This window comes from Juglans microcarpa x Juglans regia, chromosome 3S (assembly GCF_004785595.1).
Source record: "Juglans microcarpa x Juglans regia isolate MS1-56 chromosome 3S, Jm3101_v1.0, whole genome shotgun sequence".
Taxonomy (NCBI): domain Eukaryota; kingdom Viridiplantae; phylum Streptophyta; class Magnoliopsida; order Fagales; family Juglandaceae; genus Juglans; species Juglans microcarpa x Juglans regia.
The window spans coordinates 1,421,782-1,449,631 of NC_054599.1; the positions used below are offsets into that span (position 1 = coordinate 1,421,782).

The 27,850-nt window shown below is 34.4% G+C and overlaps 2 protein-coding genes across 3 annotated transcripts in view; both read right to left on the reverse strand.

Moving 5' to 3' along the window:
• The window catches only part of LOC121258098 (cyclic nucleotide-gated ion channel 1-like), a 31,207-nt gene extending 8,604 nt beyond the window's left edge, over positions 1-22,603 (reverse strand). The window contains exons 1-4 of one of the 2 annotated variants that reach the window (XM_041159463.1): positions 22,502-22,603; positions 21,898-22,009; positions 20,741-21,106; positions 19,804-20,386 (exon numbers count right to left, since the gene is read on the reverse strand). In XM_041159463.1, the coding sequence (XP_041015397.1) occupies positions 19,988-20,386; positions 20,741-21,106; positions 21,898-22,009; positions 22,502-22,557 (933 nt within the window). In that variant the 5' untranslated portion in view covers positions 22,558-22,603 and the 3' untranslated portion in view covers positions 19,804-19,987. Of the gene's footprint in view, positions 1-19,803; positions 20,387-20,740; positions 21,107-21,897; positions 22,010-22,501 lie in introns of those variants that run through there. The other variant, XM_041159465.1, reaches the window with a different exon arrangement.
• A 36-nt stretch (positions 22,604-22,639) lies between these two features.
• Positions 22,640-24,442, reverse strand: LOC121257829 (cyclic nucleotide-gated ion channel 1-like). Its single transcript, XM_041159080.1, has 6 exons — positions 24,279-24,442; positions 23,958-24,104; positions 23,271-23,666; positions 22,870-23,160; positions 22,694-22,778; positions 22,640-22,656 (listed from the first exon to the last, which is right to left on the reverse strand). Exons 3-6 carry the CDS (start codon positions 23,397-23,399, stop codon positions 22,640-22,642), a joined length of 522 nt encoding a protein of 173 aa, XP_041015014.1. The 5' UTR covers positions 23,400-23,666; positions 23,958-24,104; positions 24,279-24,442.
• Positions 24,443-27,850: the final 3,408 nt, after the last annotated feature.

Genomic DNA, 27,850 nt, shown 5'->3' on the forward strand with positions numbered 1-27,850 from the left:
CCCAACCTCCTCTCCCCTCTCTCTCTCTCTCTCTCTCTCTCTCTCTCTCTCTCCTCCTCCTCCTCCTCCCTCCCACCCCTCATCAAGCAGACTCGAGCTTTTCTCCCTCCACTCTCTCTCTCTCTCTCTCACTCACTAAAATACCCTCTCTTGCTCACTAAAATACTCTATCAACAAGTGAAGATGAGAAATAGTTCTCATATGGCCATTGGTGTCTGCTTTTACTGAACACTTTAAATTCACTAAGTGAATATGAAAAAATTTCAATGCGGATTACAATGAAGAAACTTTTATGAAGAGTTTCATCCTAGCAGAAATTTCAATAAAGATAAAACAAGTACTTGCTAAATATCTCAAGTGGTTCCAGATCCAGATGAGGAAGATGGGTTTGTTCGAAATTTGCCTAAATCGGTTCAAAATCTATTGACAGAGATGGGTTCGTTTTGGGTTTGACAGAGGAGATGAGAGAGATCAGGTTCTGGAAGACGGGAGATAAGAGAGAGAGAGTAGGGTTTGAAATGAGTTCTGATTCCATAAAGGGAGTAGAGAGAAGAGGGAAGAGAAAGGGAAAAGGGAGAGAGAGAGGGGAGGGCTCGGGAGAAGGAAGAAGGAAATGTCGCACCCACAGTAAGTCTCATGAGTCTCCTACATGTCCACATTTTATTGAAGGGTGTAAAAAGGGAACAACACCCTGACCGATTTGAAGTTAATCTCAAAAGTATTTACTAACTTTAGTCGTTCACGTCAAAAGATAACAAGATAAATAGCATTTTTAAGAACGAAGAAGAAGAAGATGCTCACCATACTCGCACGTTTCTTCGAGAATTCCAACGACGACTCATAACTAAAGCTTACAAAGTCCCAATTGAATTATAGAATAAGGTCTCCAAAATCTTTCAACCCCATGAACTTCGATCTCTTAGTATCCAGAGTTTTCGGATTTGGTGCACTTCTAGAAAATTGAAAACATATGAACGCTGTCAGATAATATGTAGCTAGAACAGAAGCAAAAAAAAAAAAAAAAAAAAAAAAAAAAAAAAAAAAAAAAAAGACTTAACAATATAAAAAATCATGTAGAAAATGAACCTGCACTTAAAAGTTGGATCGACGAGGAAACAAGAAGAGGATTTAGATTAAAGCATGAGTAAGTGACAGAAAGTGCCTTAGATGCTGCATCTAATAATTACGAGTGAGCTGCAGTATTGAAGATGCAGAAGCTGTGGTGAACAATAGTGATCATGTCTTAATTATGTTCTGATAAATATATATATATATATATATATACACACACACACACACACACATACTAGTAGTAAAGCAACGTCAAGGGACGTTTGCCAAGTTGAGGTTTGCCTACTTGAGATAAAATAACCTAGCTAATAATATATATCAACTATATATATAGCAAAATAAAATAATATACACATCAACCATAGTAATATACATCCTAAAGAAGCTTGATACAAGTTTACAAAACAAAGCAATATATAAACATGTTTAATATTAACTGTAGTTTGATAGAAGTTTTCAAAATGAAGTCACATAAACAATATAATATGAGAGGATAAAGCAAGTGGTAAATAAGCTAATCAGCATGTTTCCTATTTTTTTGTAGAATCAATTGAGAGGATATTGTATTTTTGGTGGTGCTGTTGTTTGAGTTGATCTATGTCTATGGCAACTTGAATTATCCAATCTTTTTGTGAAGTTTCTTGGGCGATACTTTTCAAGAATGGGAGATGCTCCTGGATGATATAAGTTTGGTATTGATATGTCATCATTAAATAAATAAAGATTCTAAATGTACAAAATTGAAGGTTCGTAAGATTTTAAATAGAAACATCTTATTATAAAAATTGTTTTGATTTATGATATTTTTGCAAATTAGAGTAATTGAAATGTGACGGTATAAAGAAAAAATATTTTACCTTATCAGTATGATTCATAAAATCAATGGCTGAACAATCTAGTGCTTCCTCTACAATTGCACCAAATATTACTGTAGCTAATTGTCTTGTACCATCATCGACTTCAATATATGCTCGACATCTATTAATAACAAAAATATAGTTATGTATTAGGATGGATAGAAAGTATATCTTAAATTTTTTAAGTGAGTGATGAAAACTAAAAGTTTAGAGAAAAAGTAAATATTGCGGTTGTGCAATGCTTGTATGTTTATAATGATAACACTTATATGTTTCATTGTATTTATAGCTTGTTCCTTTGTTACATCCAATGCAAGACATGTAATAGAAGATTTAGTGAAGGTCGAGCCCATTTATCTTCTCTTTTACTCAAAATTTTGGTTTCTATATCATATTTATAACAAATGTTAAAATCGGGTTGTTGTAAATATTGCATAGTTAGGAAAGTATTGTGATGTAATTATAAAAAAGTGGATGATATTTTGTTTTAATGAATATTTGTTGTTAAGAATATTATTTTACCGTCATGAGTTATGAAGTTTTGAGCAGTTCTGCAACATTAAATATTGGTTAATGGATGGACATTATGAGTAGAAACAGATGCATGTGTCGGATCCATGCATTTTATAATTATGTCTTCAAGTAATGAATCAATGAGTGTTGCCTGAAAATTAAAAAAAAAAAAAAAAATTGAAAACAAAGACCAAAATCATGAAAATGTAATAGTTATATCTTGAAGTAATGAATCATGAAGTGTTGGTCTTAAAATAAATAAATAAATAAATAAGCAAAACATGTATTACCTATTAAGGCACATCAGCCAGCTCAACTCCCACAAACAAAGCACATAGAGGATGCTTCTTGGAGAAACAAGGAAACTACATGTCGTTGTGTGATAAACATCCTCACGATCAACACAAATCTGTGAAGACAATTTCGGATGGCAAGTCAGTTTTAAGTACAGCTCACAGACTAATATGACTCAATCACAGCATGAAGATCTCTGTCTGAAATCAAGGAAAAATATTGAAAGAGTCCTTTTATATCTCAGCATCTTCAATCAAATATTATAGTCTACAATACTCTCCCCCTTTCCTCACTGTATAATGTCCTTCTGTCATAGCATTTCTGTTTAAATACAGCTTGTAATCTCTGCTTCTTGTTCACGTTGAAAGAAATACAAAGTGATATTTGCTTCATTTCTCAATTCTCTTTTTTACCAATTTTGCAATGATGCTACACCAGGAATAAGAGGATTTATTGTAAACACACTTCTTGGTGGTGATGACAAAGAAAGTCTTATGTTAAAAAGATGTATTAGATATAGTGTAGGCATATTATATAAAACTAAACTATAAAATTTTATTTTCCAATAATATCATTGTAAGAAGTGACTTTAAACCATGTAACAAGAATACTTGGTTTAGCTTCAATAATTTTTTAAATTTGTTCACATTTAGCATGAACAAACCGAGTCCACTTTGTCAAACATATAGGGTTCAAGCTACAAAATTGGAGTAAGAGCAACTAGTAGTTTAATACTAATAAACTGAATTAGAAATAAATTAATATTGAAAGTTAAATAAGATAAATACATAAATTAAAAACTATGTTTACCTTTGATCAATCACATATATATTTCTTGAAGCATTGTGGGACCATTTGTTTTGTTTACTTCTCTAGCTAGCTTGATGTATAATGCAATTGCCAATAAATCTAATAAATCATATTCAAACTTTTTAACTTGTTAATAAACATAGTTATGAAAGAATTTGTGAAAATTTTGAAAAGAGATTTACCTATTTCTGCAATTGAATCTTTGTAACTATTGAGTTCACTAAATGGAATGATATTGTAATTTGGTGGCGACAATGCTTGTGGCGCCCTAGACCCCCACGTGTGATTTGGTGGAAGTCGTGACACCTGGATGAATAGGATGATGACCACACGGATCACACACCCTACTGCCATGTGCTAGTGTATGCAAGCATACAATATGTGTGCAATACAAATTATCGCAACGGAAAATACAAAGTAGTCAAAGCTAAGTACCAAAAAATTTTAAGCCTTACAACCCAAAATGAAAACCACCAATGGGATTTATACAGTCATCAAACTGAAATAAAGGAACTCAAACAAGCTCCAACAACAAATACGAGTACAGCCCCAAGCCTATGTCCAGCGAGTGTGGAGCGAACTCTATCTGTTTAGATTTTACTCGAGTGCTAGGTCGAGTGCTCTCTATATGAACATCCACTCGAGCGCCATGTTGAGCAAGAGTCGAGCGAACTGATCTCTATATATGGGTTCCACTCAAGCTATATTGAGCTAACTTCAATTTCTTTTCACTTTATCCCACTTATCAATGTTACAACACAATTTAACACAGGTTGTCACATGAATATGCCAACACACTTATTTTACACTAACAAAGAATTTTCTCCGTAGATCAACCGTGAGAATCAAGAAGCCAAGAAAGGTTTTTTTTTTTTTTTTTTTTTGGAATTAATCACATGCGTTAATGTCACACCCAAAGGTTTCTCCACTTTCTCTAAGATTGATTCAGTTCTTCACCTTCATTCGTCTTTTGTATGAGATTAGACGTACATCTCTTTAAAGGAAATTAAGATCTTCCTTTGGCGGCTTTCAAGGCGGGGCCATCTCTTTAATTAACCATGCATACATTGGGTCAATAAAAAAAGTGGTACCAAGCCTATTTCGTCAAATATTCTTGATCGTTTGTTTTTATTTATGTATGTTTTTCTGGCTTGTATTGATTGTTAGGATTCACTCTTTTGGCTCTTTGCCCCTCTTATCTTTTATTTATAATTGATTTAGAGCTTATATGATTTGTTGGACAGGAAAATTAGCTCATTAAATTATAGTGAAAACTTGCCAATTTGAGATGCGGCTGCTTTGGTTGATCTATACATTGAAGCAGTACTTAATTCTAAGGTCGCAAAGACCTCAAAACATCCCATAAAAAAAATACAATAACAGTAGGAATTTTGTATTTTGCACCAAAAATTAAAACTACCAAAATTAACATATCGCACCATCAACAATATCCGACTACCAAGATTTCATGGATAATGGTGCAGAATATTAAAATACGACATCCAATGATTTGAAGGTATGAGCCTACTTTTCCTTTCTCAAATTGATAATCACTACAAAAAATATGGGTTTTTCCCACGGATGATTTTTGTGGCAAAAAGCAAACATTTTGTTGTTTGGGAAAAGGTCTTTTGCCCCAAAATTTCGTTGTGAGAAGCTCGTGGGATAAAATTTGCCGAAAAAAGTGTTATATCCCACAAAAGGTCTAACTCGTGGCCAATAAATACCTTTACCCACGGGACATCTTGAGGGAAAAGGTGAGTGACTCGTCGCAATTAGCACGTTCAACTTAATCGACTTCCGTGAAAAATGTTAAATTTCCACGAGTTCTTTTCGTGGTTATTAGTATTACCCACGATCACACAAGATATCTTGAGAGTTCATCAAACATGAAATATTTTCATCAAAGGAACCTTTTCATCTTTTCCAATTTTTTTTTATCAGTAAATAAGAATTTTATTAAAACAGGCAAAGCCAAGTACAACGGAAATATACAAGAGCGACATCTCTTCCAAAATTAAATTGTTCACCATAGGAAATGGACTCGACATTCTTAGAGCTTCCATTTTTCAGTCAAAAGGACTTTTCTCCTGATAAATTAAACTTTATTAATTCCGCAAGATATCTTGAAATTTTTATCAAATTCAACCAAAAACAAAATGATCTTTTTCCAATACCCAGAATGACGGAACATGGGATGATATTAAATTAAAACACTAAGCGCTCCCCCCTTTAGGGCCCCCACTACAACACAATTGCTTTTTAGTGATGGTTGGGAAATTGTGACAGTCCCTAGACCGTCACTAAAAGGCATTTTCTGTGACAGTTTCTGGAAACCTTCACTAAAGATAGAATGAGATTCTTTTACGTTCCAACGTATGGGAAATATGCGTTCGAACGTTACATATACGTTCGAACGTTATGTCTATTTACGTTTGAACGTAAAATGTTTTGGCGCAACCGTTCGAATGTTATTAATTTTACTTTCGAACGTAAAATGTTTGCACCAATGTTCGAACGTTAAGTAATAACATTCGAACGTTCATTGTAAATTCAAATTAAATGACTTTAATTTAAAAATTATGTGGTTTTTATTGTGCATAATTTGTGAACAAGTCTAAAAAATTTAATTGTATATATTTATATATACACACTTTGTAATATATAAATATATATTATTGATTTATATATATTTGAAATGCAGTGATTTAGTATTATAGTTGAAAAATATAACATCAAATAAGATTAAAAATTGAAATTAAAAAACGATAGAAATATTCAATAATATTTTTCATTACAAATATTAAAAATAAAATACAAAATTTGATAGAATGTAGTAAACAACAGTCAGATGATAACGTTATCCGCAAAAGTCGAACTCCGTACCTCCTCAGTCAAGGTATCAACCTTGTCGTTGAGGATAGTTACACGATGGGTGAGTTCGGCAACAGACGCCGATATAGCCTCGAACGATCGATCGAGGCTATACTGGTAGCATCCACGCGTAAGGCTTCACTCTCCTTGTCAAGCATTCCACTTGCGCAGTCAGGGTTTTCATCACCTGCTCCATTTATGCAAAACGTCCTTCCATGTCCTCTGGTAAGACTTTGCATCCTCAAGTTGTCTAAGAACAGGCTGTCGCTGCCATACAAAGGACACGTTACGCCTATAGGAGAGATCCCAAAAACAGCAGCACTGTTAACGTTGTATTTTGCATGCCTAGACAAGATTCTAGCAACTAGAGCCGGGATCTTCACATGCATACACAAAGAAGAAGGTTGGCTTGGAATGGTCCGAGGAGCCTCCATTGCCTAAGTTAATCTTATGTGTTCTTAGTGTTAGCTTAGAATAATTCAATCCAGAGGGAGTTCTTTGTACTTGGGAAGTAGATTTTACATGAAGTTCAAAGGGAACATTTTGTTCCCCTATTCAGCATTGAGTCGTCCCACCTGCAACTATCTTAGTCTAGTATTTAATGTGGTGAGGCTCCTAAGACTGCTCATTTAATCCGGCGTGGCTTCCAAGGTATGTCTTACCGATGGGTGAATAGTGCAGTCACTTCTAGTCCCCTTTGTCAAAAAATGGAGGGTCGTTTGTGTCCTCTGTTCACCTGCCGACACAGGCCTTTTAATTCTTGGTGTCACAAGAGATGTTAGAGTCAGCGTGTCTCATCTGTCCCCCTTCGTCTGGTTTCTCACGCAAGGTGTCCTTCTTCAGCTGATGCAGCTGGAGACTCGAGTTCTTTTGGAGATTTTGGGGCCATTGGAGGGTAAGGCTCGAGCTGCCCTGGGCCTCATTGTTTTACCCAATCCCAACTATCATGGGCTGGGTGGGAAATATCCCTCCCTTTCCAACCCAATTTAGAAAAATCTTGTACTAATCTTAAAAGCAAAATTTTCCTACGAACTATATTGATCAAAGAATTTTCTCCAACCCATTTAAAAATATCATGTCATAGTTTTAGAATTTTAGTTTTAACCATTTCAGCAAGCAATAAAATCTCTATTTTGGTTATTACTAATAAAAATTAAAAAAAAAAAAAAAAAAAAAAAAAAGGCTATTCAATTATAAGGGTCTATGAATACAATGGACTAATTTATAACTTTTGGAATTATATAAGCAAAAATCTTAGAAAAATTTTATTCATCATCTCCACACACCATACATCACTTTTTTTTTTAATTTTTTTCTCTTACCAAATGTGTGGTATATGAATGATGAGTTGAAAAAATCAATAAGTTTAAAAAGAATAAAATTAAAAAAAAAAAGTGGTACGTGGTGTGTGGGAATGATTAGTAAAACTCAAAATGTAATGTCCCATACCCGGGTGGGTTGGAGAATTACTACCTGTTACTTATAAATATGTTTCCCAACACATCTAAAATAAATCTCCAAAAACTTCATAAGCAAAAATCAATCTCATATCTTCTAAATAAACACCTTGAAAACTCCGCAAAGTCATTACTGCAACAATAATATACCAAGGGGTCCACAATCTCCCGGTAGTCATAACATACCAAACTGATAATTTCCTAAGTTCTACTAAATCCAAAACATAATTAAATCTAAAAGACATCAAATCTAAAAGACATCAAAATTTCTTCTTTTAACATCATCTCCTTAACTTAATCATGCTCACCATTCTAATCTAGATCCTCAGTTGGACTCTCCACATCATCTGAAAATATTATGAAGATAAGGGAGTGAGTTATCAACAACTCAGTAAGCAGAGGACATATGCTAGCATGCAAACATGAGCATCTACAAAGTACTGTTGTGAAAAACGATGACAATAAAGTAAATTCAAACACGGGAAAAACAAGCAATCACACACGACACAGTATTTACGTGGTTCGGCAAATTGCTTACGTCCACAGGAGCTGCAGAGGATTTTTATTATTTGAGGAATCACAATACAATTTTGTGTGGAACGGCTACTGTTCACTCTGATACAGTACAAGCCATAAAAATATCGCTTATATATTTTATGCAGCAGAAACCCTAAATTAAGTAGAATTAGTGATGTTCGCTCGAGCGGCGTGTAGAGCCCGCATCGAGCTTTCTGACTTGCCTTTGCTCGAGCTGTGTGTCGAGTGGTGTCGAGCGAAGCTCTCTGACTTTCCTTTGCTCGAGCGGTCTGTCGAGCTATCTTTGAGCAAAGCTCTCTGACTTGTATTCGCTCGAGCGGCTAGACTCTCCGCTCAAGCGCCGTGGACCAGACTCCAAATACTCAACAAGTACGGCATGCAAAATAAAATATTTTACAATGTTATCATGCAGAACAAAACATGTTTTCAAAAGTAACAAAGCGATAGTTTTAAAACAAGTAAAAACCCACAATACTTTAGCATAACATAAACTGAGTATCATTATCACATCAAAACAGAGCATCTCATAGAGCAGAGACCATGTTTCACCTCAGTGATAGGGTTGTACTAATCCCGGTAGCCAAACTATCTCAATATCGCTCTTTTTTAGATTTCAGAGATCACATGATAGAATTTAGTTCATGTCTACACAATGAATTGTTAGAAAATATTTTTCCTTTTCCACACAGATTTCATGAGTAATGCAAATAAGCGAGGTTGGTTTTGTTTTCCCAAGTTCTCATTTCATCACAAAATATGTAAGTTTTCATAAAGTCAACCTCAGTTTTAATAACTCGTATAAAACCTAGGATAGAAACCCCGCTTACCTGACTCATGCAGTGTATTGTCTATGCTTTGAAAATGATCTCTATTAATCTCGTCACCTATTCCTAAAAAATAATATATATATATATATATATATATAAACTAAGTATTAAAGACCAACAACACAATTTCGATCTAAAGAATTAAGATCCAAATTCTAAACCATATTTCAACAAATTTAACTCAACTCAAACAGCCATCTAATCACTTGGACAGCCCACCTTTCAACCCAAAATACCATATACTAATTTCAATATTGGTCTAAACATCCACCGAAACTAACGTTCACTCAAGTAATCAATATATCAAACCCAATTCAGCAGCCCATAACTCCAAGCAAACACCAACAACTCAACCAAAATAGCACTACACATTAAATGTTTTTCTCCGTCCACAACTCCACGAAAAAAGGAAATCCAACACTTCTAAATGCTAATCGGCAACCAACGAGACTCACTACTATTTATTTCTAAAGCACAAATCCAACACAACACTGTCTAGAGATGAAAAAATAATTCCCAGTAATTCAGTGAGAAAGTCAGAATTTTGTTTCTTCAAGAGAGAAAAATTACCCAACTAAGTGAATAGCTTACGGTTGAAGGCTTAACGGTTATAAGAAACCGAGTAGAACGACGTAATCACGGCACTACAACAAACACAAAGATGCATGGGAAAAATCCACCAAAACCACGGACTGCACTTTTAAAAAAATTCTATTCAATAGCCATTTCATGTAAGAGGAAGAGAGATGTGAAATCTTAGAGAGGAAAAGAGAAAAGAGGAGATTTACCAACTAGAGAAGCTCACAGCAACCAAGTCTGAAATTTGTTTTACCCAAAACTGCAACTCCAACAAATACTGAGCAATAGAGGGACGCGGGAGAGAGAGAGAGGCACACTAATCTGCAAGGATTTAAAAGTGTAGAGAGGCAAGAAGTCCAAACTGAAGCCGTCTGAAGAGAAAGGGATACAGGGAGAGAAAAAACAGGGGAGAAATAACCAAATTGAGGAGAAATCGAAAAGGAAACTGATGTAAAAGAAATGCTCACCAAAACGGCACCGTATCTAATTCTCCAAGAAAGGCTGGGCCTTGTTCACGAGGCTGGGTCCCACAACACTGGGTCTTACATCCTCTACCCCTTACAAAAATTCCGTCCTCGAAATTTGTTACAAGTTATAAAAATTCTCTTCGAACAAGTGAGGATACATAACTGGCATCTCTTCCTCGAATTTCCAAGACGCTTCGCTGATAGCATGATTATTCCACAACACTTTAATCAAAGGGATAGTTCGAGTCCATAACACTTGCTCTTTCCTGTCCAAAATCCGCACTGGTTCTTTGGTGTAGGTCATATCCTCTTGAATCTAAAGGAGTTCATGATCTATAATGTGCGTAGAGTCATGGATATACTTTCTCAACATAGACACATGAAACACGTTATGCACTCCCGAGAATGCCGGTGGTAGTGCCACCCTGTAAGCCACTAGTCTAATCTGATCAAGAATCTCAAATGGTCCAATATATCTTGGGTTCAACTTACCCTTCCTTTCAAATCTCATAACTCCTTTCATCGGTACTATCCTAAAAAATAACTATCTCCAACCTCAAACTCTAATTGGTAGCGGCGTTTATTTGCATAACTCGTTTGTCGGCTTTGAGTTGTTTTCATTCTAGCCCGAATGGTATCTATCTTCTCTGTGGTCTGCTAAATAATCTCTGGCCCTAGAAGTTTCCTTTCACGATATGGCACGAGAATAGGATAATGATAATGAGGATGGTTTTACGCAACATCCTAAGCCCCTCAAATATTCAGAACGTGATCCAAGAACTTGAGAAAGGATCTGAGCATCGTTGACAGATGATACATCAAATGGATCCATAGCAGTTTTCTTAAGAGATATCATCTAGTCCTACAAAAAAAAAACATTAAAGTTAGTATAAGTAACAAAAATATTATGTGACAATGGAATTAAAAAAACTTAAACTTACATAATTTGTCTTTGCTTAGAGACTCACCCAAACACCATCACGATTTTTATGTATTTTAACATACAATTGGGTCAAATCATAGTTAGCGGAATTTTCTTCTTTTTGCAAAAAGAAAATCTATAAACTTAAATCAGAAAAGATATATTATATGCTAATATTTAACGAACACTAAAATAACTTACCATTTTGTTAGATAAATAATAAAAAGATCGAGAATCTACGTGATGGTTTATGATGTCTCAATAATGCAACAACTTCGGCCACATCACTCAGTCTGACTCGGAATGGTCGATACATTTTGCAGCTTAATTCATCCATCCAAATTGCATGGCGTCGCAATGCCATCCATCGTCATTAAGCACTAGAATGAGGTTTTACCAATTCTGCCCTTGCAGTTGGCTAAGCCCGTTGCCGCTGGCAACTCCTTTTAGATAACAGTACCACTTAATAATTGATCTAGTGTTACTAGATGCTATTTCTCTTTGTCAAAAGACAATATATAGCTAGGTTTTTTAAGAGGGTTTGTATTATGTTGTGGAGTAAATACTGCACTCATGTTTTTTAAGTCATTAATTAAATTGCTAGTCGCTTGATGTCAATATTGAGTTATTATAAGAATAGCGAACCATAAATAAATATTTGACTAATAATAAATGAAAGTGCTAATATTGTTGTACATTGCCGATTTGATAAAGGAAAAAGTAGACTCGCACCCTTAAATTAATTTGGTGTTGTATATCTTATACTTTGCACCATTATCCAATTAATTATAATTGTTAATGTTAGTACAAAAATAATATTTTGACATGTTCTTGTAGCAAAATTTAGTCTATTGAGTTGTAATTATTTTGAGCAGAGTCTAGGTTGCACGAATTGGAACAAAATGTGCAAAAATTGCAAATTTGCAACATTGTAGAGACTGATCTAGCTGATGTCAATTGATCGTAACTTTTTATTTTTATATCGTATTGAGGTGATATTGGTGTCGTTAGAAAGCTAATGCCATTATCTATAAATTTCTCTTTTTACAAGGATCTTCAAGTTCCAACATTTACAGAATGAAAAATGGGAGAGGAAGTTTGCTCGATAATTGTTTGATAGTTTGCTCAAGCAAAAATTCCAAGATTCACTTTTTCATTAGGGTTCGGAGTCTTTGGACTCTCTAAGTGGCCTACTCAAGCCCTAAGTATATATAAAATAATATGTACAACTTTTAGGTTGTATAGGGAAGCCAAAGCTACTATATTTTATTGTTTTCTTGAGAGAAAATTCTAAGAAGATCCATTGCACATTGACTCGTGTTCAAGTACTATTGAGTCTATTGGTGTGGATGTATTCTTTGGCCGAGAGGATTTTTTGAGCTGCCTTAGTATAGAGATCGAGTTGGTGGTCTAAAACTGCAAAGGTGCAGAGATCGAGTGGGATACTTGTGGTTTTACAATCCAGATTTAGTTACTTTAATAGTCTTTTAAGTGTTTCTAACTTGGTTGTAATGAACTAAATTTTTATATTGGATTTTAGGTAGTGACTTACATCTAGAATGGTTTTAGATTTTTAAATGAGTTTCCACTTTTTTACCAAAATCTCTGTGTTGGTTATTTCTTGTGATTTGATTCATCGACTGGTTGTTTGATTGATTATTAATTTAAATAGTCCAATAAATTTTGAAAACACCTATTCACCTCCCTCTAAGTGTATTTTGGATCTGAATCCCTGTTTTTCAATTAACATAGATGGAAAATAGTTATATAACACAATCTATCTTGATGGTTAGATCTTAATGATGTGATGTATTAGTTTTGGTTCTTTTAATTTTTGTTGTAAAGTATAAAATAACTTATTGTCTAGGGCACAAATTATATTTAGAGTTTTGCTACTAATCATCTCACACAACATACTTATTTTTATTTTTTTAATTGTTCTTAATTTTTTTTGTTTTATTCTTCCTAAATTAATTGAGTTATTCTACTAATCATCCATATATCACATATTTGGTAAGGGGAAAAAAATTAAAAATTAAAAAATTATATGTGTTGTGTGGTGTAAGGATGATGAATAAAATTTTTCTTATAGTTATCCTTTTGAGAAATGAATACTACTATTGTTTTTTTATACGATGTTAATTTTAAGGTCTCGGCGACCTAAGAATTTATTATAGCTTTAATGAATAGAGCCAAAGCAGTGAAGGATAATGAAAGAAATAGAAGAGAAGTGGGAGAGGTTCTACTTGACGAAGGAGGAAGGGGAAGCCATAGTTCGTAATGAAATAGTCACAAAAGAAATTCGATATAAAGGGGAGTGTAGCTTGGTAGTGAAGGAATGTTTGGAGAGGAGTATTAGCAAAGAAGTTTTAGAGATAATAATGATGAAAGTTTCGAAGGTCAGTAAGCCAGCAAAGTTTGTTGACCTTGGGAGAAATGTATTTACATTGACTTTTGCTAATCAAGTAGATAAGCAATGGGTATGGAGTAGGAGACCATGGCTATTTGATTCACACTAGCTTGCCTTGAAACTGTTTGAGGAATTCACACCACCTCAGAGTTTGAAGTTTGAGCAGGAGAGATTCTGGATCCAACTGCACAATATGCCACTTGTATGCATGGATGAAGAACATGGGAGGCATATAGGGAAGACTATAGGTAAGGTGGAGGAGGTTGACATGAAGACAGATGGGAATGGATGGGGTAAATATGTATGAGTCCAAATCAGTATAGATCTTCACAAACCATTGGCTAGAGGTAGATTTATCACTATGAAAGGAGAAAAGCTATGGATTCTCCTAAGGTATGAGAAGTTGCCTAGACTTTTTTTTACTTGTGGCTATTTGACTCATGGGTTGAAGGGTTGTGAAGGGAAGGATCTATATGGGGTGTGGCATAGGGTTGAGGTTAAAACAGGTTACAGAGTGAATGAGAGGGAAGGCTTTAAAGATACAAAAAGGGGAGCAAGTAAGTTTTACACAAATGTGGAATAGGAGGAAGCTGAGGAAGGGTCAAAAAAGGATTTGGGGGGGGAGGGGGGGATTATTAATGGGTTGATAACTGAAATGTTAAAAAATGAAGAAAGGGGTGCAAGTAGTGAAGGGGAAGAGAGGAGTATTGGTGCACAGGTTATGTTGTGCAAGTTAGTAGATGTGGAGAAAGAGAAGAAAAAATTAAGGGAGGATAGGAGAGGTGGGAGGGAAGAAAGGGATGGGACAGAAAATAAGGGGAATAGAGAAGTTAAGGGTATAGAGGAGTTTGAAGTAGTGAAGTTAGGGGGAGGACCAAAGAATATTATTGAAGGGAGTAATGCTGAAAGGCTTTTGACTAGGAGAGGGTGGAAGAGGAAAGCTAGAGATAAGGGGAAGATTATTGATAAAACTGGTGGATGCTTAACTCGGAAAAGATTAAAGGATGAGGAGGAGGAGGGAGAGGGTGAGGGTGAGAGTTTGAAGCATAAAAGAGGTTGAGTAATAATAAGAGAATGGTTGATTCTTAGCAAGTATTGGCAAAGGCTATTCATCAGCCTCACAATCACAATGAAAATATTAAGTTGGAACTATTGAGGGTTTTGGAACCCTTAGACAGTTCAAGACCTTTACTATATGGTGGAGAAGAAGAAACTCGAAGTAGTTTTCTTGATGGAGACCAAGCTAAGAGTAGAGAGATTGATTTAAGAAAAAGTGTGAAGGATGCTTTGTAGTAGAGTCTGTTGGGAGAAGTGGTGGTTTAGCACTCCTATGGAGCAACAAGGTAAATGTTGAAGTTATGAATTCTACACAGAGGCATATAAACGTGTGGATCACATATGAGGAAGGCAAGGATAGATGGCTGTGAAAGGTTATTATGGGCAACCTGAAACCACAAAAAGGTTGAAGCTAGAGATTTATTTGAGTTACTAAGGCCAAGGGGTAATCAAGGGTGGTGTGCGATAGGGGACTTCAATGAAATATTAGCTCATGACGAGAAGGAGGGTGGAAACCGAGACAAGAAAAACAAATGGAGAGGTTTAGATTAGCTATGGAGAAGGGGAACCTATCTGATTTAGGGTGGAGATGGAATAAGTTCAGATGGAGTAATAAACATGATGATGATACATTCAGTAAAGAAAGATTGGATAGAGCAGTGACCAATTTATGTTGGGCACAAATGTATAGAGATTACTAGGTGGAAGTCTTAGATGGAAGAAGTTCAGACTATAAACCATTGTTGTTGACTATGCATAAGGAAAGGAGGAATAATTGGATACGCAAGAAAGTTTTTAGATACAAAGCTAGCTGGGCTTAGGAGGAGGATTGTGAAGAAGTGATCAAAAGGATTTGGGGTTTGGGATAGGCATCGAGAAAGTGGAGAACATACAAAGAATTTTAAAAATATGTTGGAAAATTGTAGAAATGCCCTGGTGAGATGGAGTGATCAGAACAGGATGGATAGGGTGAAAGAAACAAAAGAGAAGTCTGAATTTCAAAAAAAGCTTCAAGATGAGGAGAGTAGGGACAAATCAACAGAAATAAAAAGAGTGCAACAGGACATTGGGATCATGCTTGAGAAGGAGGATGTGAGGTGGAGACAAAGAGCAAAAAGGAACTGGTATGCTTTAGGGGATAGAAACACTAAATTTTTTTATGCTTGTCCAAATTAGAGAAGAAGATGATGGATGAACAATGAAGAGTTTTTAAAAGTTACAATGAAATTGATGAAGCTTTCAGAATTTACTTTGAAAGGCTTTTCACCACAAAAAGTCCAAGTACAACATATATGAATGAGCGTTTGCAATATGTTGAGCCTCGTGTGATAAGAGAAATGAATGAGAAATTGAGCAAACCATTTTGTAGATTGGAGATAGAAGTAGCTATCAAAAATATGGCTCATTTGAAGTCACCAAGCCCCCATGGTTTTGGTGCTTGTTTTTACCAAAATTACTGGACTACAGTAGGAGACAAGGTGTGCTTAACAGATTTAGACCTCCTAAATGGTAACATTCCTTTCAACTCTGTTAATCATATTTTCATTGCTTTGATTCCCAAAACAAAGACCCTAAGATTGTGACTGAATATAGGTTATTAGTCTTTGTAATATCATTTATAAAATGGTGTCCAAAGTGATAACTAACAGACTCAAAGAAGTGTTGACAGATACTATTTCAGCCAACCAAAGTGCTTTTATTCTTGATAGAATTATAACCAACAATGTTATGGTGGCTTATTCCAGATACTATTTCTTGCGTATGAAAGCCAACAAAATATATAAATATATATATATATATATATATATATCACATTTAGATTGATCGACCATTCATCAATTTTCTACAATTGATAGGTCACGTGCTGGTACTGTGTTGGCAGTGAATAGGAAGTATGGAGATCATTTTGTCGAGATAAAGAGTAAATAGATAAATCACATATAAATATTTTATAAAAAAGTAAATTTTATTAATAAAGAATAGTTTTTTTATACCTTTTTGAAATGGGATTTATTTTTTTACAAGGACTTGTATGAGATTTGTCTATTTGAGGTTTGTATAAATCATTTTTTTAATTTTAATAAAATTAAGTATTGTACTTTTAGGTCCCGTTTGATTTCAAAGATGAGACAAGATGAGTTGAATTGAGTTGAGATGAGTTGAGTTGAAATAATTTGTGAATAATAATGAAATTGTTAAGATAAGATGATATGATTTTTGAAAATCTTGTGCATTTGAATTGAAAGTGAGATGAGATAGTTTTAACTTTTTAAAGATGAAATAGATATAGTTCCCATAAATTATTACATAGTATTAGAACCATTTTGTTTTATTTATAAAAAAATTGTAATATGTATGTCAATACATTGCATTTGTTACTTTTAATTACTAATGTGTTTTATTATGTGATTAAGATGGTGATGCTTTTGGCTCGAGCTTAACTGTTGAAGCTAATAAAGCAGAGTTAAAAGGGGCACGTGAGAAGCTCGTGGCTTTAATTTGAAGGGTTATGTGCTGAACGTTGGATCTCTTCACGTGGTGGCATCTGTTGCAATCTATTTATACATCCTTATGCGTTGTAACCCTTGCAGACTTTTTTTTTTTCATTTTATGTAATTACGGCTGTTTTGAGAGAGAGAGCAGAGAAGGGGCGATTATAGGATTTTCTAGGGTTTGCTCTTAGAGAAAAGAAATCTATGTGATTTCTTGTGATTTCGGTGAGGATTTTGTAACTCTAGTATAATGAGGTTTCTCTATGAAATATTGTTCATCAATAAAAGATCTCTAAGGCTTCTCCGAGACCATTCCTGCCGTGGATATAGACCCTTAAGGTCGAACCACGTATATCGGTGTATTCTTTCACAGGTTATATTTCCTTTTCTTTCTTGTTTTCTGTTTATGATTCTTGATAAGTTTCATGCTTCATATTGTTCTATACTTTTCTATAATTGTAATATGATCAAATCTTGGAATATTGGTATTTCTTTGATTCTGGTCAATATCAAATTGCGATCCTTGTGATTATTATATTTTTTTGTTTTGGATGAAAAACTGAAAGTATTTTAATAAAGAAATGGGAAGGTTTTATCACAAAATTTATTGAAAGTTTTCGCAATAAAACAAATCTTTTTATAACATAATTAATAATAATTTATAAATTACCTACTTAATTTTTATTTTTTATAATATATTTCATAAAAATTTTATAAAATAAAAATATATTTTTTTAATTAAGTTATTCCATAAAATATCAAATAAAAATATTAATTATTTCCAAAATTATTAAATAATTATTTTTTATATATATAAAATATTTATTATAAATAAATTGTGCTTAAAATCAACGACAGGCACATTTTCAACGTACAATGGTGAGCCCGAGATGTGGGGTGGCTGACGGGCAGAGGAGTTTTCATTACACTCACGTGAAAATAGTCCCTTCTGGAAAGCATAAAAGTAACTTTACATTTTGAGATAACAAGCATTTCAAACGTTTTCTGTCCCTTTCAAAAGTGCAAAAAAAAAAAAAAAAAAAAAAGATTTGTGTGGCTTGACTTGTATTGACCTGAATTAAAGGAAAAGATTCTTGTCAAGGATAATCTTCTAATTTTATTTATATATTTTCATTTGTTGGGTGAGGATATCGAAATAATAAAGATAATACTAGGTGTCAAACCAGCAATTCTCAAATTCTAAAATGCAGTAATCGCAACAGATCATTAAAATTCACTAAAAAATAATCAGATAGTTTAGTATTTATTTTTTCTAATGCAAGGAGATTACCCAAATCTCCCACTCTTCTTTCGCTGGAACTCTTATTGCCATTGCCATTCTCGTCTTCGAATTTTTGGAAAAAAAAAAGGAAACAACTAAATAGGATAAAAAGGTATAGAGATAAAGATAAAATGTGAGTGACCCAAAAAATGGGTACTAGAACAAAAAGTATAGTTCTAACTAAATATTGAAATTCGCGTGTGAAACAACAGACTCTCTTGTATATTTATTTTGATTTTTCGAAAGTAGTGACATTTGGAAATTAATATGACCGGAGCAGTTAGAGAGTTAAGTAATGAATAATGGTTTGTTATGGAAATTTACGAAGTTAAATCCGGATTAAAAAAAATAATGGATACCAGATTTAAACCAAGGTTGTGGATTTAAAATTAGTACCTAAACTTGATCTATCTAAATTTTAGTATGCGGGTACCGTCCCGAATTTATTTCAGGCCAGATACTGTAACTGGAAGCCAATTATCAAGATTTCAAACCAGGTTTAAGAAAAAAAAATAAAAAAAATCCGAATGAATAGTCTTATTGATAATAAATGCTACCTAGTACCCTCAAGGTAATTATTAGGTGTCAAATCAACAATTCTCCCATCCTAAAATGAAGTAATCACAACCTGATAATTTGGATTTTTGAGTAAACAAATAAATAAATATTATTTTTACAAATATAGATATTATCGTTGTGAAAAATGATAAACTTATAAGAATTTATATAAGGTTTGTCTATTTTAAACTTTTATAAATTATTTCTCTAATTTAATATTCAAGTATTGTACTTGTAAAGAATGTGTTTCACACCGCCAACCACATGGAGAATCTGCAACAAATAAAGGGGCGATCCTGGTTGCCTGGTGGAGTCTTTGATACTTAAGTCAGTAACAATATGAAAATAAATGTATGTGAAGAAGAAGTGAATCAAGTTCAAGTGTAGTATTTGTTATCTGCTGGAAGCTATTTATAGAGACTATTTTCTTAGAGTGATAGAGTCAAATTTGCATTGTGACACACCTTTTTCATTTTAAGAGTGTGAGCCCATCAACTGTTTGAAGTGTGAGTCCATCTCCTGCTAGAAGTTTGAGTCATCTCCCTCTTACGAGTTTGAGTCCCTTCTTGACTCTATCTCTTAGCTAAAATTGTGGGACTTAAATATTTTTTCAGTTAACAAATAGACAAATTCCATATAAATTCATGTAAAAAAATAGACTCCAATTTATAATAACCACTCAATATTAAAATCAAGCGACTGCAATTTATCTAATGACTTCAAAATAATCCACAACATATAATACAAGTCCTCTTAAACAAGCTATTTATTGTATTTTGACCAGAGCAAGATCAGCATTTGATAACAGTACTAGATTAATTATTAAGTGGTAAAATTATTTAAACTTGGGGAGCTGTTGGAGGCAGGGCATGATAGCCAACAGCATGGGCATACTTGATAGCCTCATTCAAGTAATTTATGAGGATGGATGGCGTGGCGGCGCCATGCTGGTTGGATTGATGAAGTTGCAAAATGTTTCAACTATTCCGAGTCAGATTGGGCGATGTGTCTGATATTGCTAAATTTCCACCAGCATTGAGACATCATATCCTTGAGGTCGCTAGCCATAAGACAAAACGCTTCGACTTTTGTATGACATTTGAGAGTCCTTGTTGATAAGGGAAGGTCGAATAGTCCGGGGGATTCCAGCACCCAGTCTACAAGATGTCTTCCAAAGAGGTCACCTGTCTTAAGACACTCAGTTTTATTCCCATGGTTACTTGTATAGGTCCACGCAATTCCTTTCACCATGAAGATCAGTGCATCCAATGGTTCTCCCTCTCGAACAATGTAGCTGCTTTGATTGTAGTGCACTTGCTTGAGAAACTTACAGGTGATCTCATACAACAATTCTTCACTTTCGTTTTTGAATATGGGCACCTGCTTGTTCACAAACAATTGAGCAAAATTAGACTTCACGCAAAATTCAGCAACCATAATTATAATATTTAATTGATGTGACATATTAAGTGGTTTTATAAGTCAACTACTTACATGAAAGATGAGTTCAAGTATGACATAACAGTAGTTGGTATGATTGAGGATGGATGATTGAGGATGGATGTCAGACAAATGTCGTTATATCAACAACATTCTCTTAATGTAGCAACTAACTCGTAACTAAATCACTACATCGATCTTACTATACATTCGATTAATTTTGAAGCATTTTTAAGGAAAAATAACTAAAATTTAGAGGTGGGTTGGGGAAGGGGCCGGGGGATCGAAACTCACTCTCCTTAGCAGGGGTAAGCAGAGATGGAGCTTAATCAATCTTCTAAGTGTTGTGGGAAGATGAGAGAATGGGTTTTCCGTATCAATATGTTTGTTTTGATCTTCCATTAATATTAGTGTCACATAGCTCATGATAATCTCTTTCAACTGGTCAGAGAGTCCGATTGTGCTTATCCAAGACTCGATGCTACGTGATTTAGTTCTCTTGATGTTTGCGGCCTTATCCTCCTCGTCCATATATGTCAAGTAGTACTGCTTAGATGTCTCCAACCGCTTAGACATGATGATCTTATTATGCTGCTTAGATTTCTTCGACCGCTTATAAATCTCCTCCAACTCGTTAGATGCCTCCCACTGCATGTAAACCTGTCACATCACAATTATGTTGATCAGTTTCTAAGATTTCTGCTCATTATAAGTTACATCTAACAGTTATCAAATGTCACACTATATTCATATATAAAATATTAGATTTCTACTGATCATAAATTTTCACATTAATATTATATTCTTAGACTAGCCATATTTTAGTTAATAATAGCCAAAGATAGAGATTAATTTATTGCTGCTAAATGTTTAAAACTCAAATTTACAAGACTATCATGATATGATAGTACTTTTAAATGGGTTGGAGAAAATTAATTTCATCCAATTTAGTTGGGAGAAAAACGTTGTTCTTAATATTAGTACAAGGTTTTCCTCCAAATTGGATTGGAAATAATTAAGAATCCCCCAACCTAATTATATATATAAAAATATACAAATTATTTAATAAAAATATATATCATAGATAAACCATCCTTGCCTAGCACGTACTTTGTCAAACCAGTACTTGCCCCAAAGATAAATGGGAATTTAATGATTCAATTTATACATTCATATGTGAGCAGACTCTTTTAATAAGTAGACCACATAATATAGAATATTTAATTAAATAAGTGAGAATTCAAATTAAGGACCTCTAAACATATATATGTTTATAAATTATCACCACTTTCTCAAAAAATTTGGAGCTGTTACGAATTGAATAGATGAAAATAAATAAAGTTCAAGCATATTCGTATATACACATAATTATGCAAATAATAAGATCCCTGCTTAAAAAACATTAACAAAAGAAGAAGAAGAGGAAGATGATGATGATCAGCAGTACCAACCTGCAAATTTCCGATGAAGTATAAAAACAGAAGCAAGCCAAAGATCGTGATTAAAACTGTGAAGCAGTTTTCCCAATAATAAGAACTTGTTTCAAGGTTTTGACCAAATGAACTGCCAGAAAATGATCAGAAAACATTAATATATATATTTATATATATAATATGATCAAAATGAAGAACAATTTGTAACGTCTTTTTACCTTCAAGTTATTATCTTCAATTTGTTGAAATTAATATGGTTGTAGCTGAATTACTACTTTGACAAGCACGTCGGACATTTAAACTACAATTTTTAATCAAATATCACTTTCATTCGATTTTAATCATTGAAATAAGTAAAGAATTAAAAAAGGTAGCATGTATATGGCATAATTTTAACGGATGGTTGGATATTAATTAAGAGGTGATCATCATTCATATCTTAGTATTTTTGGTGCGCAGTACGATTTAGTTATGTCTCAAATTGGTACTTTCAATATATTATGTTTGATTACATTGTAAAATGGGTGAGGAATTAAGTTTAAAGGAACAAAATGCATGCATGTATGATTATGTATCTCAATAATAATAATAAAAAAAAAAAGGTGTAACGTGTACGAAGTACCTCAAATTTCGCAGGCCCCACCAGAAACAGTACATGGTCTTTCGCGGAAAATCCATGGACTCCAGCGTACCAGATTGACGGGCTTCTTGGAATATTCCAAAATCAAAGTATCTGGTTTTTCTAAAGAGCAAAAATTATCTAAAAATGTGTTATTGCTGAAACCATGACGACAGTTAAAAGAAGTCTTGTTACATGATCCGGTATCATGCTTACAGGCCACGTGCCAGCACGTGGTCTCTCGTTCGATGGAGAAGAAGTACCAAAAAGCACCCAGTATCTGACCATAATCAAAGATAAATATAATTTCATCCCCAACTAATTAATTATAAATTAGTAGAGATAATAATAAATGATGAAAACATACGTACATGACTGGCAATGAGATACAGAAAGAGATTGAATCCAGCTTTCATCACTACAAAACCTTTGGGTGGGATCATCGTCATATTCTTGTAGCTGCCTTCTGCGTTCCTCACTTTAACATGAGTAGTTGTAGGACTACTCTTAGGTAGGATGATAGTCTGGTTGACTATTTTCCACAATCTGTAGATACGGAAAAGTCTTGGCACATATTGCGAAAGAACAACTGCATTTAGGAATTTCCTTGCGTGCCGGAATTTCGAACCTCTCATTTCAGAAAATATAATTGGCACTAGAACCTGTTCATGTTCATAAATATAATTATAGGAGGAGATCAATGGAATATATATTGTTTGTGTTACGATCCTGCATTCTTAAGAATATAATAATGTTAATTTTCTGATAATACCTGAGGGACTGGAAGAATGCCGAGAATGTTAATTACGTAGTCTGACCTCGAGTAACGGTCATCGATACCGCTTGCTATTGACCGAGCAACCAGGTCCCCAATAGCAACAAAATCCAGGAACGATCGCATACAATTAGCAAAGATTTCTAAAGTGTTATCTAAAGCAATGCATTTGGTAGCCACGTTGATGACATGAAGATAAAAGAACAAAGGGCCACTGCTACAGCAACTACACACACCACTAAAAATGCCACATCCCAATATTGGAACCACCACTTCGTTTTTGAAATAATTTTCACCATCAAAGGTTGGTTGACCTGCCCAATTGCCATTTTTATTATTTTTGAAACAATAGTACCATCATTCTCGGGACCTTGCTGCTCAATATCCACGTACCTGATCAGCACAATATATGTATATATAGACCAAAAGACATTAATAGAGGTAACAATTATATATATATATATATATTTATATACACACACACACACGAAAATGTTTTAAGTTTTTAACCACATGACAAGTGCTATTCATTATTATTTTAACTATGATAATCACATCTCCACGATGTATTACTAAATCATGGGTCGAAAAGTATTTACTAATTAACTTTTGTCGTTCACGTCAAAAGATAACAGTAGGATAAATAGCATTTTTAAGATTGAAGAAGAAGAAGAAGATGCTCACCTTACTTGCCCGCTTCCTTGAGAATTCCAACGGCGACTCATAACTAGAGCTTACAAAGTCCCAATTAAATTATAGAATAAGGTCTCCAAAATCTTTCAACACTGCGAACTTCTCTTATTATCCAGAAATTCCGGATCTGGTGCACTTCTAGAAAATGGAAAACAAATGAACGCTGTCATATATATAATATGCAGCTCAGAAGCAAAAAAACAAAACTTAAACATGAATATAAAAACTCATGTAGTACTGCACAATCACATATAAAGAACTTCATGGTAATAGCCAGATCTGGCTATTGTATTTATAGAGTAGAAAATGAACCTGCACTTAAAGTTGGAGCGATCGAGGAAACAAGAAGAGGATTTTGATTAAAGCATGAATAAGTGACAGAAAGTACCTTAGATGCTGCATCTAATTACGAGTGAGCTGCAATATTGAAGATGCAAAAGCTGTGGTGAAAAATGGTGATCATGTCTGATAAATGTGTATATATATATATATATAGATAATACACAGTAGTGAACAGTCAACCAGCTAATTAACGTACACGTTACTGTACAAAAGGGAAAAATCAAGAGTTCTACCACTTTTTCTCATACGCCACATGAAACGTGATGTGACAATTTTTTTTCTTTAATTTTAAACGTGGGTTTAGTTAAACCTAAAATTATACCCAATACACGTTTCGAATTTATTTTCTCTCCCCCCCCCCCCCCCGGTTCTTCCTCTGCCAGACAACATCTTCTTCCCGTCCGCAACCTCTTCTTCCTCCGCTAGCGACCTCTTCACATTCGCCACCGTCTAGGATTGCTGAGGAGAACCTAGCCATGACAGACCCACCGCCAACATCAGCTTTCATCCACGAGTCTTCACCTCCACATTCAATGTCACAGGGTCAAGTTTTTACTTTTTTTTTTCTTTTTATCCTGTTTTATAATTTTTGAGCCATTTTCGTTTTTCTTATGTGTTACAATCTCGTTTTTATGTTTTTCTTTCAAGCACACAGACATTCAGCTCGCTTCCAGATCAGTGCTGCTTGTTCAATTCTACGTGGGGCTCTCATTTGATGGTTTACCCCCTGTGTCAACTATTGCAAAGAAAACCGAGCACCGAAAATCACAGTAGATAAAGTTTGGTTTTTTCTTTGCTTTTGTTTTTTTTTTTTTTGTCTACTATTGCCCGAAAATCACAATATATTTGATAGGTTTCATTTCTCAATCTGTTTGTGAACTTGGAACTTGGGGTGGGTGTTAGTGCAGGGTAATTTTTTTTTTTTTATGCCTTGTGTAAGAGTGAGAATTGCATTAAAAGTCAATTGGGTTGCACATGAGTGCCATTGCGAGCTGATTTTTTATTTTTTTTTATGCGCTATGTAACTTCTGAGAGTTGATAAGTATGAGAAAATTGCATTAAAAGCCAATAATTTTTTTCTTTTAGTTTTCAAATGTATGCTGTTTGTAATTTAAATGTACGAGTAATCATTTTTTTGTTGTTGCTCCAGCTACATTTATGAACAACAAATATCTTTATTTCTCAGCTATATGTATGAATAAACATGTAGTGCAGGGATTCCTACCTATTAATGAAGACCACTGTAATTCATTTCAAAACTATGATTCCTTTATACATGCTTTTTTTTTTATGGAAAATTTACATGGTGATTGTCTATTGATTCACTGAAGTAGAATCTATTGAGGTTCATAAAATTCTACTTACCAAGGGGCGGGAGAAGTGGGGGGAGAGATTTATAGAATTGCATTGGATATAAAGCAGCGATAAATATAATTTTCGCTATTGAGTGCAAAATGCAGGATCTACCAACCCCCCCCCCCCCTTTTATCTCCTCATTTTTAGGATTTATAAAAAGAAGTTTGTAATATTTGACAAATAAAAAAAAATAGGCAAGAGAAAAAGAGAGAAGTAGCGTACTCAATTGTGGAATCATTTATGCTTTTAAAGTATTCAACCACCATGCTTTTAAACTGAAGTATTTAAATTCTAGATTTACGTTGAAGATTTATGTTTAACCACTATGCTTTTAGCGTACTCAATTGTGGAATGATTTATACATTTTTGTTTAGTAACTTTGTCTTAAAATCTCAGTTGAAATAGCAGGATGGACAAAGAGGAAGATGAAACGGCACCTATACCTTCTACGCCTTCTACATCGATTTCACCGACTCAGATATGAAACATATTGATCATTTGGAAATGTTGTTGTATCCGATATTTCCATTTAGTTAAATGTATTTTTTTTATACATAGTTAAATGTATTTTTTATTTGTGTATTATAGGGATATTATGGTCCAGGAAACCCGTACTACCCACCATTTATCTTGCCTCAAAATGCATATCCAAATCCATATACATGCGCTTGGGGTAGCCAGGTAGATTATTTTTAAAACTTTTTTAGGTTTTTTTTTTCCTTATATGCATTTCAGATGTTCTAACACCGTGCCTAACTACAGCTTCCATCGATGCCACCTTTTGGACCAATGATGCCCTACCCTCTATCACGTAATCCGGAGGAGTCCACACGAGTTCAACATACCTACTAGATATACTCCTTTTAATCATTTTTAGTTTTTTTTTTTATATGTATTGAATTTATTTGAACATCGTGCCTCGTTACAGCATCAATCGATGCCACCATCGAGTAATCCAGAGGAGTCAACAAGATTTGAAAAGACTCCCCAACTAGCAAGTGAATCATCAACTGTGCCATTGCTATTGGGTGTTGAAAGTGAAAAGAATTTTGGAGGTACATCACATACGACTGATAAGAGTTGTCACCTGACAAAGGGTATTAGACTTTTAACCCAATTAGTAAACATCCAGTGTTATAATATAAATTCTAATATGAAACATACATTTTTATTTTCAGAAACTTCATCGGACGTAAATAAAGAGGCAGAGGTCGAGGAAACTAATGAAGTATCGAATGATGATGAACGAGTTGAGGAGCCAAAACCTGGTATGAAGTTCTCCATTGATGAAGAGCTTCTTGTATATTATAAGCAATATGCCAAGCAACAAGGTTTGGTGTTATCACACAAAGGACGAAGAGAGATGCATCTGGGAAATTGAAGCATGTGACAATTGGGTGTGCACGTGGCGGCAACTATCATCCGAGTCACAGTAATATCTCGAAGCCGCGACCAACAATTAAAATGGACTGTAAGGTGAAGGTAAACGCACACTTGGACAACAAAGGTGTATGGGTTTTGACCACTGCTGAGAATACTCAGAATCATGGTACTGTCAGCCCACAGAAGTCTAGATTTTTTAGAAGTCACAAGTATTTAGATGAATACAGTCAAAGAATGCTCGATCTGAATGACAGGGCAGGTATTTGAATGAACAAAAATTTTGGAGCACTTGTCGTTGATGCGGGGGGGTTCGAGAATATTGAATTTCAAGAGAAAGATTGTCAAAATTATATTAACAAAGCTAGACACTTGAGGCTGGGTAAAGGAGGTGGTGAAGCACTTAGTAATTACTTTAAGAGAATGAGGAAGATGAATGATGGATTTATTTCTGTGATGGATGTGGATGATGAGTTACGACTCAGAAATGTGTTCTGGGCTGATGCACATATTCGAGCCACGTACAAGTATTTTGGAGATGTGATCACCTTCGATACGACGAATCTAAGAAATAGATACAGTATGCCTTTTTGCTCCATTTGTTGGGGTAAACTATCATGGGCAGTCCATACTGTTAGGGGTTGGCTTGATTTCAAGCGAGGATACAAGTACATTTGTGTGGTTGTTCCGAGCATGGTTGGACTGCATGAACGGTCAGGTTCCAAAAGCAATCATAACAGACCAAGACCGGACAATGAAGAGTGCCATTACGATAGTATTCCTAGAAACTCGCCGTAGATATTGTC